This window comes from Perna viridis, chromosome 8 (genome assembly GCF_037379345.1).
Source record: "Perna viridis isolate PV_CMFRI_1.1 ecotype Kerala chromosome 8, ASM3737934v1, whole genome shotgun sequence".
In the NCBI taxonomy this organism is placed as follows: Eukaryota; Metazoa; Mollusca; class Bivalvia; order Mytilida; family Mytilidae; genus Perna; species Perna viridis.
Window position 1 is genome coordinate 38,954,219 of NC_142452.1, and position 14,259 is coordinate 38,968,477.

At 31.2% G+C, this 14,259-nt stretch overlaps 1 protein-coding gene across 5 annotated transcripts in view; it reads right to left on the reverse strand.

The window, feature by feature from the left end:
* The window catches only part of LOC148610436 (very long chain fatty acid elongase 4-like), a 20,438-nt gene continuing 6,179 nt past the window's right edge, over positions 1–14,259 (reverse strand). For 4 of the 5 annotated variants that reach the window (XM_088543305.1, XM_088543306.1, XM_088543308.1 and 1 more), the window contains 5 exons: positions 12,822–12,902; positions 11,698–11,869; positions 9,908–10,035; positions 6,190–6,354; positions 1–4,676 (listed from right to left, as the gene is read on the reverse strand). In XM_088543305.1, the coding sequence (XP_088399431.1) occupies positions 4,569–4,676; positions 6,190–6,354; positions 9,908–10,035; positions 11,698–11,869; positions 12,822–12,902 (654 nt within the window). In that variant the 3' untranslated portion in view covers positions 1–4,568. Of the gene's footprint in view, positions 4,677–5,975; positions 6,138–6,189; positions 6,355–9,907; positions 10,036–11,697; positions 11,870–12,821; positions 12,903–14,259 lie in introns of all 5 variants that reach the window. The other variant, XM_088543309.1, reaches the window with a different exon arrangement.

Genomic DNA, 14,259 nt, shown 5'->3' on the forward strand with positions numbered 1-14,259 from the left:
TAGTTTTGAATACTTTTTATTTCTTAAATATTTCAATAAAAACTTACACAAATAAATATCAATTGTAAAGAATTGTACAAATAGAAAATATCTACAAATAGACATGATTTCCGTCTTTATCCAAGACCGTGATTATCATTTAAATGTGTGCCAAACATACAATATAACACTAAGTTTTCACTGTTTATTCCTACTCTATCTCTACACGATCTATTGCAAACTTGCAGGATAGTCTCCCCTACTTGAAAAGTATTTTTGCCATGTCTTGATTGAGGGAACAAAATTCCCATTCTACATTTCATACCTTAAATACTTGAGTTGATGATACTCTAATGATAAGGTTTTAAACAAAAAACTAAAAAAGTTTTTTTTCCCCTTGATTCCTTCAATGGAAGATGACTCTAGCAAAAGGGAGATAAATCTGCTCAGCTTCCCCATTTTCCAGAAGCTCTATGTATGGAGCTTTCAAAGATGTTTTGATGACACCAGTGTACTTAGCAATAAATAATCTTGTAGGATGGATGAGATCAGATCAAACATATATGATAACATTGTACCACTACACTTTCTTACTAGCACTGAGATAATTAAACTGAACACACGTTCCAATGATTTTTGAGAGTTGTGTCCCTTACCCAAAATCTACTTCCTTAAAGAACAATCATAAAACAAACTCGGTACCTTGATACACTTTGAATAATAAGGAAAGAATTTTATACCCATATTATACCCAGTAGTTAATAGGTTCAAAAGGAATTTCACACATAAAATTCATAATTTCAAAGAAACTGAAATGAATAGTGCATATGTGCCCACACACCCAAGCCTCACATGTAACGGTCAAAATTTGGCTTTAAGTCATATGAGAAAAGCTTTTTATGACTTTACAGCAATTAAAAAAAATTAATATGGACATGCATTTAACTGTTTCACAATATATTAGGTTGAATATATCATTAAGTTAACATATTGCATAAAATTGTTAAAAAAAAAGTTTAAAAGAAGGTAAATTAAGGACTTCTGGGAATATGTAAATTCAGTAACGATGCATCAAATGCTGAACAGTTCATGTGACCTTATTTCCTACATGGGATGTCTTTGTGACCTTATGTCCCACATTGGATGAAGAGCATAGGTGAAGATGAATTGATAATGTAATTGATAATAAAACACTATGATACCCTTTGGATAAATAAGGACAATAAAAGATTAATTATAGGCCACGTAAACTAAAATGGTAGATTCTCATCCAAACATCACAAAAAATATGGGCTAGATGGGAGGATTTAATTTTTCATTTCTTAGCAGATATTGATTGATTGATTCTTGGGGTTTAACGCCAGAGTAGCTATATTTCAGCTATATTCAGGCATTTACCAGATATTTACTAGCCTTATTTTAGCTATGTGAATTATGGATATGTTTTAAATCTATAGTCATATCAGTTTCACAGAAGAAACATTGTTTTAGTCACGAAGAAATGAAAAATTTGTGTTATTGCATTTCAATACTAGAAACTGATTTTGAAATTCCTGTCCCAATTTTTAAAATTTTTGTAAATTTTTTAGAGACAGGAGGGGAAGAGAATTGACTACTTAATTTCATTTGGCCTTATGAATATCAGCTGTATAGAGGTCTTAAAGAGATATTTACAGAACACAACCATAAATGCTTAACAACAACAAACAAATAAACAAAAAATGAAGAAGGTATGGTAGGATGATTTGTCATGGCAAGACTCTTTCATACGTTTTGACATTTTCTCGTTTTTTTTTATGGATTTCTCATTTAATAATAGTGGATGTAAAGAAGAAAGAATAGAGTAAAATAAAGTACCCATACACACACACACAACAATCCTACATGTATTATGACCATTCAAATATAAAATGTAAGTTGGTAATTAGCAAGTAGATAAACATATAGCATAATGTTAACTATAACTACCGGTATGGAAAATAAGATCTTATCTGTACTGAACAACAAGAAAATGAATTTGCAAAATCTAAAAAACTGTAAAATGCAGATTTGAAAAAGAGGAAATCTGTGAATCCATAGAAAATTTTATCCCTGTTTTATTCAGTCTGGGAGATGGTGGAAATCTTTTTAACAAGAAAATAATCCAGAAACTCAAATAATGGGGAGAGGGCTTACTGGCCTAAGGTAAGGGGGAAGGGGTATTCCAGAGATTTTCAGGTTTTCATTATAATCACCGAAACTTTTCTACCATAAGTGGGAAGATGGCAACTCTCCTCCCCTCCCCCGATCTGCCTAATTAAACAGAAAAAAATAATCCACATGAAATGTACCTCCTTAAAAACTGATATTAAAGTCTGGTTACCAAAAAAGGGTTGCTAATTCTTCATATTTGGTATAAAGCATAGTACATTGCAAACCTTTTTTTATATTAATAAATTCATATCAGACCAAACATTCTGTAAACCATGCAAAATAATTTAAGTTTGTTCACTGTAATTTTATCAAACTTAAAAAAAAAAATGAACACCACGATCAAAATGTGAGATGAAAAATAATATATTACAGGTCTATTTCAAGTCCAGCTTGAAAAATCAAAAGACAAGTATGACCAGATAAGCACTGACTATTTACACCTGAACATGAATTATTACCTATGAAATGCGACAACAATGCCCTTGATAAGGATACATGTTAGAATATGATGTAATGATTACATTAAGAAAGAGAAAAGAAAAAGAGAACTACACATGTACTTTGATTTATACCTGCATTATTGTACTACTCCCTGACCCCCCACCCCCACCCAAAACAAACACACATTTAATTCTGGAACAGCCCTACTCTGGCCTAACCAACTGACGCCTCATTAATTAAAACAGGTTTTATGTAACATTCATGTATAACAACTAAAAGACACCATCTTCTGTCCTACCAAGGTATGGTTAACAGACTATTACAGGTTCAATGGCCTATTATGCTTTGTATATAAATTAATGCTATACATGTATTCTCTTATAATCTAAGATTATAATATTAAATGGATAGTTCAGAAACTGAAATTCAAATATGTATCACATCCAAATTGAAACTACAAAAAGTTAATCTAGATTTTTACATTTTCACTTTCAATTTTGTTTGAATCTGACATATTGCACGTTTGAAATACACCAAACTAATTTTGGAATTGAATTTCTAGATTAAAATTTTCCTGAACTAAACACACACAAGTATCGACAATCAACCACAGTCAAAAACAAGGATCATATAACAAAGAGTGAACAAATGTAACTAAGTACTAAAAATCTAACAAAAGTGGATTGTAAACAAAAACAGTAGTCTTTAAAATATGAATTGCATATTTGACTGTTTTCTGGTTTTAGATCATTACTGATATATTGTATCAGAAAAATATCTTGTACTGTGAAAGTACTTTAATTCATGGATACCAATTTTCCTGGATTAAGGAAAAAAGACAAGTTCATGGATTTTTTGAATTTGTGGTTTATAGGTTTAAAGTATGTACATCGATGTAAATCTCCTTTTCGTTGGGAATCAAATTTCATGGTTTGGCCTATCCACAAAAACAACGAAAATTGGTAACCCACAAACAATAATTCCTTCAAAGTAATTTAAAACATTACAATACATTTTTTTTTAAACATTGGTTAACCACTACTATTAGTTCAAAAGACAGTTTGGGGAGATTTTTGTAATTATTTTGATCTCAATTAACATTTTATATCCTAACTCCTTTTTCGGAAGACTTATCAGTTTTCAAAATGAGCAATAGTTTAAAAAAAAGTTTCTATGAAAATAAATAAAAATTTTGATTATTCAATATATGTTTTAAAAAGATAAAAAAAAAATTGGGTTTTGATGTGGGATACTGGGATATATTTCAATACAGAAAAACCATCCAAATTAAGGTGACCAAGGAGGCAAGCTATGATTGACTTTGACTTGCTTGTCATGAAATTTCTTTCCTATGGCACCGGCTTTCCTGGCAATGGCCCATTTTACATAAAAGCCAATGGAAATATTCAGGAATTCAATGGGGCATTTGGAAAAAGTTGGGCCCTTGCAAAATTTTGATGGGCCAGAAATCTCTTAATACTGTCAAAAGGCACAAATAAACAGTTTATTTTTGTGCCTTATCAAGGGGCCCAGCCAAATAAATGACCCATTTAATTCTATCTCAACACATTTATATCTATTATTATCTATCATATTATTCATGAATAAAAAAGAAATTCCAAACTGACTTTGTAGAAAATTAAAGGCCATGTTTTGTTTAAGAGAATTCTTAAATAAATTACCAAGGTTTGTAAATACACATCTGTAAAACAGTATGAGAACAAAAAATACTGGTTCAAACAATCTATAGAAAAACAAGATTTCTACCAATTCTGACCTATGGCATCCTTCTAATTGAGCAGCCTTTAAGATTCCATTTAACGTTCAAAATTTAATTTAAAAAAAAAACATTAAAATGCTGCAAGGGTTACACCTAAGATTACAGCATCTTTGACAACATACTAACGTATGTAAATAACTGTCACTACCCACTGAGGTGAAACTGTTGATGAGGTTTATTTTAGTTTCTTGGTTTCTGCATGTCCATTTTTGACAGCTTTTCCGTTAGCAACATGGCCATTTGATTCAGATTTTATCGATCCATTTGTCTTCTTATCTGATACCTGGAAATATAATAGAGACATGATTATATATACATTGTTCAAATATTTAAAAAAAAAACAATAAAAAAAAACCAGAAACAAATCTTATTTTCACTGATCTTTTTACAGTTAAATGAACTGGGATCCCTATTTTTATTATTTTATTACATGAATCATCAAACTTGTCTATTTAAAGTGCTGGTATCAAATTAGTAAAAAGTTGTTATACATACTTCTTACAGATTTTTAGACCAACAAGCTTGCTTAAAGAGTTCACAACTTGATTCAGTGACAACAAGAACATTTTTTGGAACTAACAGAAATTTAATTTATGATATCAGCACATAGGTGTTTGCTTTTAAATAAACTTTGAACTTTGAACTTTAAACTGACAAATCGTATGCACTGTTCAGGTTAGCCAAACTGCATCACTCATATCTATGGCAATAATCCTAATATTATCCATTATGTGTATTTATTTTTACCTGTGTACACTCATAGCCAAAAACCCAAAGGTATAATAGAAACAGGACCCAACTAAAGAACCTAAGTGAGCACGCTCACATACCCCACACATCCCAATGTTGGATACTCAAGCAAATTTGTTCTTAAGAGAAATACATGTAGAAGGACCCCAATAAAAAAAGAAATAAAAGTGTTTTTTCAGGTTTTAGATTTTTATCTGACTTAATTCCGTTACTCAGATTTTACTTTCTTAGATAATCTAAATAACATTGTATGGACTGCCTTGCTTACAAATTAAGAACTTGACATCATGATTTAAAATATGATTTTAATATTTTTCTCTTTTCTTTCACATTAAAAGCCCAAAAAGTAAACTAAATTTAAATAGTACAATAGGGCAAATAGTTCATGATACTAGAGGTCTAAGTGTAATTCTGTGAAAGTACTTTTATTCAAGGGTACCAATTTTCGTGGTCATGGGGAAAATGATCAATTTGTGGATTCTTGAATTCGTGGATTTGACAACTCCATCATACAAACGAATGTAAAATTTCCTTTTCATTGGGAACCCACGAACAATTATATTTTCACAGTATATATACCGGTTGGTCTCTTCCATCAACAAAAAAAAAATGACCTCAGCTAGGCTTGCATCAAGATAACTTTTTTAGGCAACCAACCAGTCCATATACATTGTATTGTCATATGACCCTCAGCATCATGAACTCTTTGCTTATAAATAATACCCAAATAACAGTTAACTAAACCAAGAAATATAGATACAAGCATAGATCTAACAAATTTTTGCTTCTTTAACAGAAAACAGACCATCCACAAAAGTACAAATTTTTTTACCTTTTGTGATTTAGATTTTATATAGGCATGGAAGTAAAAGTTCAAAAACAGGCACAATATGGTGAAAGCGTAGAAAACAAGAGCCCACTGCATCCACATTGGGAAATCACACTGTACAACCAAGGACTGCACTGCGTGGAATATTCCTACCACAAACTGAATCTGAATGGAAGAAAAATAAAATTAAAATAATGATATACATTATACTAATTACCTTTTTACTAGCTGGCTTCTGTAAATAAGTCTTGATATAAAAGTTGAGGAATAGTGCTATGATTGTCACCCCATAAACAAGACCAGCATACTGCATCCACTTAGGAAAATCACAGTCGAGATAAAGACTTTGGAAGGCGTAAAGCATGCCAATATAGAATTGGGTCTATAAATAGAAATATTGATAAATGTCAACTACCAGTCATGCTTCATGCTATGTGATGTTTAAAAAAATACATTTGATCGGTGAATGTATGGTGAAGCATACATTTATGCTTCGTATTGGCAAATTTATCCTTATCATAACTTCTAGATATACATACATGTATTTTCATTCCATCCCTTAACATAAGACATTATAGCAAATTTAATAATAATTTTAGAAAAAGACAAAAAACTTGTATTAATCAAGTGGCACTTTCAATCTTGATAAAAAATCTATGGTTATAGTATCTGAAAGAAGGTGTGCAGTATCTAGGTGTGCAAGGAATACATAACCATGTGTGTTAAATACAGAAAAGGAAATAGTTATAATTTCGATACAGAAAATAGTTTTTTCTCATCTGTTTATAAATCAATTACATTTCAACAAAGCATCACTTTTGCATTTTACTCTGGCAGATATTTTAGTCCATTGAACATTTTCAGTGGAAAAAATTTTGCATGTAAATGAGGCTCATAAAAAAATGTCAATAATTGATATGGAATATGTATATGGGTGGCCTTAGATTATTTAATGTAGAAAATATAATTAGAAATGGCATGAAAAATTATGTAAAAATATTGTCAGACCTACCACATGATAGTGTTCATTACAAATTGTTTCGGGAGAGTGCAGGCATCCTTCCCTATTTCTTAGATTTAACAAGTGCCCTGCCCTTTTCAGTCAATTTTTCCTATATATATTTCAATGCTTGAAAATTGTTTACAAATTTATGTCAAATGATCTAGAGTGCCCTTTTTTGACCTGGATTACCCTGCCTTTTTCCAAAGATGCAGTGAGCACTCCATAATATTAACTTTAGAACTGTCGTAGAAAAGGATTTTATAGAAGATGGTGATTTTACAAGTATACTACATCCATACTGCTACAGTGAAAAATAGAACAGAAGCCAGCTTGTAATATGTTAAATAAACTCTTCACATGTTAGTAGTACACTATTACAACAAACTACAACATCAATATACAATGATATATATGTGCAATATTAGGGCATTGTCGAAAATATTGCCTGTATGTGTTTGAGGCTTAGGAAAATGGCAAAATGTGAGGCATAGCCAAGCATTTTCTATATCCTGCGCCAAGTACACATATAGGCTGTATTTTTGACAATACCCTCATATTTTTTTTTATTCTGCAATGAAAACATTGATAATATTTGAATATACTTTATCTACCAGTATATTGTACTCTGCTAAATCAATTTCACAGAACTCAGTCTTAATAGTAATCTTAGATTATCATATCAGATATGGCCTAAAATATACATGCAAAAATGTACATGTACAAAAATACTGCACAGCTGTATTTGACAACTTGTACATGTATTTGTATTTCAAGACAATGATTGCAGGATAAAATTTATTCTCTGATCGTAAGTTTACAATATTTCAGGAATACATTTATTATACTTTGATTACAGGAGAAAGTGGTATTGCATTTTTATTACAGTGAGAAAAATAGTAATCTTCAGGTAATAGAATTGGTCTTCCCATCACTGATAGACAATTACTCAGTAAATTTCCTCAGGTAGTTGACATTTGACAAGATTTAAACTTTCTACCATTCCATAGGTAATTAAGTACTTCTCCATCAAAGAATCAGGCAAAATGTGTACAAGGTGTGGCACATGAAGAAAAAATACACAAAGATTTTATTGCATTATCCAAGTATTTATACCTCATAATCTCAAGAAATTACTGTCAAATTGTTTGTAAAGTTTTTAAGATACATGTATTTATAAATCAAATTTAGTTGAAATGCACAATGGAAAAATGGCAGAAAAAATTTTCCCAAACTTTACCTTTATATAAGCAGACAAAAAATATCTACGTCACCAATGCTTCATGATAAATTTAAATAGCATTTCTGTTGTTTTCTAGATGTATTTAAATATGTTTGAGGGAAAAAAGACCAGATTAAGAAATATGATGTGCCCCCCATTGCCTGATTCTTACACAGAATGGTAATTAAATCTCTGTAGGATAGAAAGCATGTCCGTTGTCCAGTTAATTACCCGAGGAAGTTTTTCAGTTAATGATCATCAAATCAAGGAAAGACTAACTCTACACCCTTAAATAAACTATGTTACTTGCTGTAAAAAATGATATTACCCACTGGTATATGGTCAAGAAATTTTAGAAATATTTTTGTCAGCATGAAAGTTTTACAGCATCAGAGAGTATCTGACAAAGAATTTTGAGTATATAAAATGTATGACTATGACTAAAATGTAAGATTGTAGATTTCAATTATCTCATAATCTGTGTCATATCTTTCTAAACAAATTTAGCCAAATGTGCACATTTAATATTTTTTTAAAGCCAAAATCAAACAAAATTTGACAATAAAAATGTTGAAGATTTGAATATTTTCCCGTAACTAATTAGCATTGAAATACTAATGACTACAAGTAAAGCTCAATGCATTCTGTAGTAACATTCTTGACCACTTAAGATATTATGGATTTTTTCACAAATAATTGATATCTACTAAATTAGATATAATTGACTACAAGCGAAAAAAAAACCAAAAAACAACAACAATCCATTCAACAGCTGAATTTAATACATGCTACTGGTACTTAAAAGTAGTGATGTAACGATTATTATCAATGATGGATTAAGCTTAAGAAGGTAGACCTAGGGTAAGAGACACACATAAAAAAAATCATTGAAACGTTTTTATTCAACATTTACATCAACCTCGTGTAAGTATCAAAGTAACTTGGACTGATTTCATTCTGTTTCAAATGAAAGCTTGATAGGCTTTGGTGAAATTGAATATGATACAAACATTTCTCTCTTTTCAAGAGTTATGTCCCTTACCCTAGGTCTACCTCTTCAACAGTTGTTTTCTAACAACTGATGTAACTGATTGGTATTAAAAAAACATATCTAAGGGCTGTTCTAGAGTAGCTTTGTATCCAATACTAGGATACTACTTTCACTATACCATTTGTTGGTTAAAATACAAGCCGGACCCCACTTGCCTATGGCCTCTAAAATTTACTTAGGCTACTAAAATTTCTACTTTGTTTGTCATGATTGTAGAGAACTATAGATATTGACTACCAAGCCAAAATTTTAGGTTAAAACCTCGGTATACTTCTGATGGTACATATAACTTTCTTGAACAGCCCTTATGAGTTTTGATTATTAGGACTGTTTCTGAGTTAAATTTTTCCCTCTTTTTTTTGTATGGGCTGTTCCAGAACTAAATGTACAGGGAGGGGGTACTTCTAATAAATATATGATAGGTTGACGATATAGTGACATTTTTTGTATTAAAACAATAGAGATAAACATTTTTTTTGATTTGTGAGTGGTGAGGTACAGAAAAAAGTACCTCCTGGCCCCCACAATACATTCAATTCTGGGACAGCCCTTTTAACAAAACGGCAAAAAATCCACCAAAATAGACATCACATACATGTATCAAAAACATGTAAAAATGTACCAGTATGCATAAATAAAACAAGCATATTGGTTCTACCTACCAGTTGTATCATAGTCAGATATCTTTTCCACCAGAGATATTTCTGCATGTGTGGTCCAAGGGCAGATAATCCATAATATGAATACATTATTACATGGATAAAGGAATTAATCATTGCACCAAAGAAAGCTGAAATGTAAAAGGCATTGTCTGCTATATTGATAATTGAAAAAATGTAACTTCACAACATATCTGAATACATTTCATAAAGCCATCATTATTTCACATGATTTTTACCTGAATTGAGCAAATAAAAATTATACAGTGGAACTTCTCCAAACCAGCCACCACTGGGACAAGAAAAAATCGCCGGTTTATAGGGGTGGCCGGTTTTGTGAAAAATAGAAAAGCATTCTAAGAGCAGTTTCCATTAATGTGTTCTATAACCCTACACCTTTTCAGTTTGTTGGTCAAGACATGTTTAATGTCAATTCAAAATTTTTGGCCTTTTATTACGTTTCAAAGCTTGCATCACTTGTAAATGATTTGATTTTACAAATGGTATTGCCGACAAAATAATGTTCACGGTTTTGAAAAAAATGTGTATTAAACAAAGATCAAAGGGCTATTGATGGTAATTAATTATTTGTACTGTTTTCGTAAATTACCTATCAACAAAGTCTAATAATTTCACTCCTTTGTTGTTTTGGCTTGGCTACAGAAAAGCTACAGGTCACATTAATTGACAATTAAAAGATTATAATGATCGTACTATTAAATGACCCCAATTGCCTGATGTGTGTACACACCAATTAAAAGCCAACCAGTGACAAAATGTAATGTCTGGATTAAATTTGTTGTTTAAACTACTGTCCCCTTCTATTATCATCTGTCCACTGATGAAATGCAAACCGGCCAGTGAATGAATGATTAATTACATTAATATTACGTAATCATTTACACTTTTGTTGACACATTTATTACAGGTGAACAATAACCAGATGGCCAGAATTGAGAGGTTGTTTTTATTTGAAATATGTAACTAAAACTGTGAAAAATCAGCTGATGTACAGTTTTTGGGGGTGGCCGGTCTATTGAAGACAAAACACAGGTTTTAAGGTATATCGGCCAGGACTTTTGAAAACGGCTGGTTTGAAGGGAAGAACAGTTTTCTGAGGGTCCGTTTTTGGAGAAGTTTCACTGTATTATCAATATAATCAACTTTGGGGCAATACACATGAAGTGGTTACGAAAAAAGTATAAATTGTCTAAAGTTAATTATGCAAGCATAATTTGGTAATTTCCTTAGGCATTATTTGAATCACAGATTGTGGATTAATTGATGTTAATGATGTCACAATACCAATGAATTTTATACAAAATAACATATGTTGCAAAGAGAAACCTAGCCAATCAGAAGGCTTTTAACAAATCAAATTAAACATAAAGCTGAAATACCCACTCATACAGGAAGTTGATATTGAACACATGTAAAATTGCTCACAATGTATGCACCACCTATATAAAGCCACACAACAAATTTGAAATCAATCCATCCACTGGAAGCAGAGAACTTTATGACAAAAATATTTTCTATCATTCCATATAAAGAAAAATGACAAAGTTTCTGGAAACAGGAAGTTGACATGGGAGAGCACCCAAAATCCTTACAACAAATGCTCCACTTACATAAAGCCTCACATCAAATTTGAAATCAATCCATCCATTTGGAGCTGAAATAACTGCTACCAAATTTGGATGGACAAATGGACAGACAGACATGGTGATTCCAATATTCCAAACATTTGTTGAGTGGGGCTACAATTATATCAATTACAATGTAATACTTACATTGGCCACCAGCAACCCATTTTACACCAATCCACCAGAGCGGGAACATAGTAGCGTGATGATATACATGGAGAAAACTAACTTGATTATTTTTCTTCCTTAATACAAAGAAAAATGTGTCTAACATTTCTACAAATTTAGAGAAGTAAAACCACCATAAAGCCTTGGCTATCTGAAAATAAATAAGACATTATATAAAGTATAACTCTGTCTAAATGGAGTAATCAATAACCCTGTTTATTAGACACTTCTGCAAGGAAATTTTTTTTGTGTAACCTTTTACCCACACTGTACCTAGCGGGAGTATATATTGCACATGCTCATTGACTACCCTGCAGTTAACCCAAAAAGTTACACATGTATGTGTATTAGCAGTTTTAAAGGTGTCAGTAGTTCCTAATTTAGAGACGGCAAAACGAATTTGGAACTTCTTTGTTATAATCAACACTTATTTACTAATTATATCAAAGTTTTAACTAAATAAACTTAGCAGTTTGCAAAACTGAATCTGGCCTTGACAAAGGAACTCTTTACTAAATGACAAATAATCCTTCCCATTTTTCGAAAAAGTTATTCAGTAGAAATGCAGAAAAAAAAGCTCCATCAGACAATTTAAAGAAGTCATGATTTATTTTAAAATGGACAGAGTGCCAGTGACATTATATATAGGTATATAGGTAGGGGGTCTGAAATAATGAATGGCTCAAAATCATTCTGTACGAAATGATATACATTATTCAAAAGTATTTATCTTTTTTGTAAAGGTGTAAAGTGGATATTCAAGGAAATTCTATGTATTCTTGTTGATCAAGATATTATCAATATATTAAAATTGTGGCACATTATCATCATAAAAGCAAGGGTTCTAATTAACTTTTCTGGACTCTTTTGCATCATAAATGAAAGATCCTATATGGAAGTCCACAAGAAAGTAAAAGGTCGTCAATATGAGTAAATGTAAAGTATGGTAATTCTATGATCTTGGTGAAATTTCACTGGTCCTTCATTAGAAATTGAGGGTCCTGGACCTTGGACCAGTGTTAATTTGAACCCCTGATGAGTACAAATACATGTAGCTCCGTTCTGCAAAAGTAAAGTCTTAAAATCATATTAGTGATACTTACATTTAATTCATTTTCATCCCATGAATATACTACTCTTTGACAAGAATAACTATAACCTGCTTTTGTTGTGTAATATACTACCTGAAAAAACGATGAAGTTTATAAATTTGAAGTACCGAATTTCAGTGTCTGCTTTTCTATCATTAAAGGAGGTAGACCTAGGGTAAGGGACACAACTCTTACAAATCATTGAAATGTTTGTATTCACCACCTTACATCAATCTCATGTAAGCATCAAAGTAACTAGGGTGGATTTTATTCTGTTTCAAAGGAAAGCTTGAAAGGCTTTGGTGAAATTGAATATGATACAAACATATCACTGATTTCAAGAGTTAGGTCCCTTACCCTAGGTCTACCTCCTTAAAGTGAGAAATATGTAATTCTTGTCCATTTTTAATGTAAATTCCTGTCTTGATTCTCAATGTGGAACTGACTAAGTCATACAGAAGATCATGGCTGACACTTTGGACAATGTACAGAATATTTAATTTTGTCTACCCATGAAAAGGAGTAAAATATCATCTACTATTATACTGTTAATAGTAATTTTAATTAAAATTGTTTCTGATATTCTGACTGATATTCACTACTGTTATTCAAAATCTACTGCTTTATACTGAAAATGTCATGCAATGATACACCATCATACTGTTGAAATGCTAAGTAATTACAGGATAATTTTTAAGTCTTGACTGAGTCTGTGAATAGAATGAAGTATTTTGAAGTTCAAAATTCAAAACAGGAAGTTGTCATGCTAGGTATACCCAACCCATTCCATTCAGTGAAAATTTCACAAGTTCCACAAAACAGAAATTTTAAATTCTTTACCAACCAAATTTGGGCACAACTATAACCCAATCTATAAATAAGCTACACACAACTGGTAAATTTATAATCAATCAATCTATTGGGAGTTGAGATAATTGTGACGTACAGAATGATAACGAAAAAGGTGACTCCCATGTACATATATATACATGATATACTCAGTCCAACCATAAACTAGACTATTGAGTATGAATTTATCCCCTGATCCAGCAACATAGTTGGCTTTTATTTTTATTATTTTTATTTTTTATTTTTATTATTTTATTATTATTTTTTTTTATTGGCAAAATATGGGTCAATTTTTTACAAATTTGGGAAATATGGGATAACAGTACAAAACCTTAAGTTTGTAGTTAAATTCATTAAACTTAATACATTGTATAGACAATAACAAGAAAATCACAACTCATATATAACTTATCATTGTAATTTTAAGCAAAAACGCCAAATTCAGCTCTAAAACTGACAATTAAGAAATAATTTAGTTTCTGACAAGTTGAGAAACTTTCTTTAGGGGAACATCTTTATTTTGGAGGTAACTTCAGGCAAACCACATCACGACACTGTGACCATTCCACAGTTTTTCATTTTTTTCATGAACATAAATAAA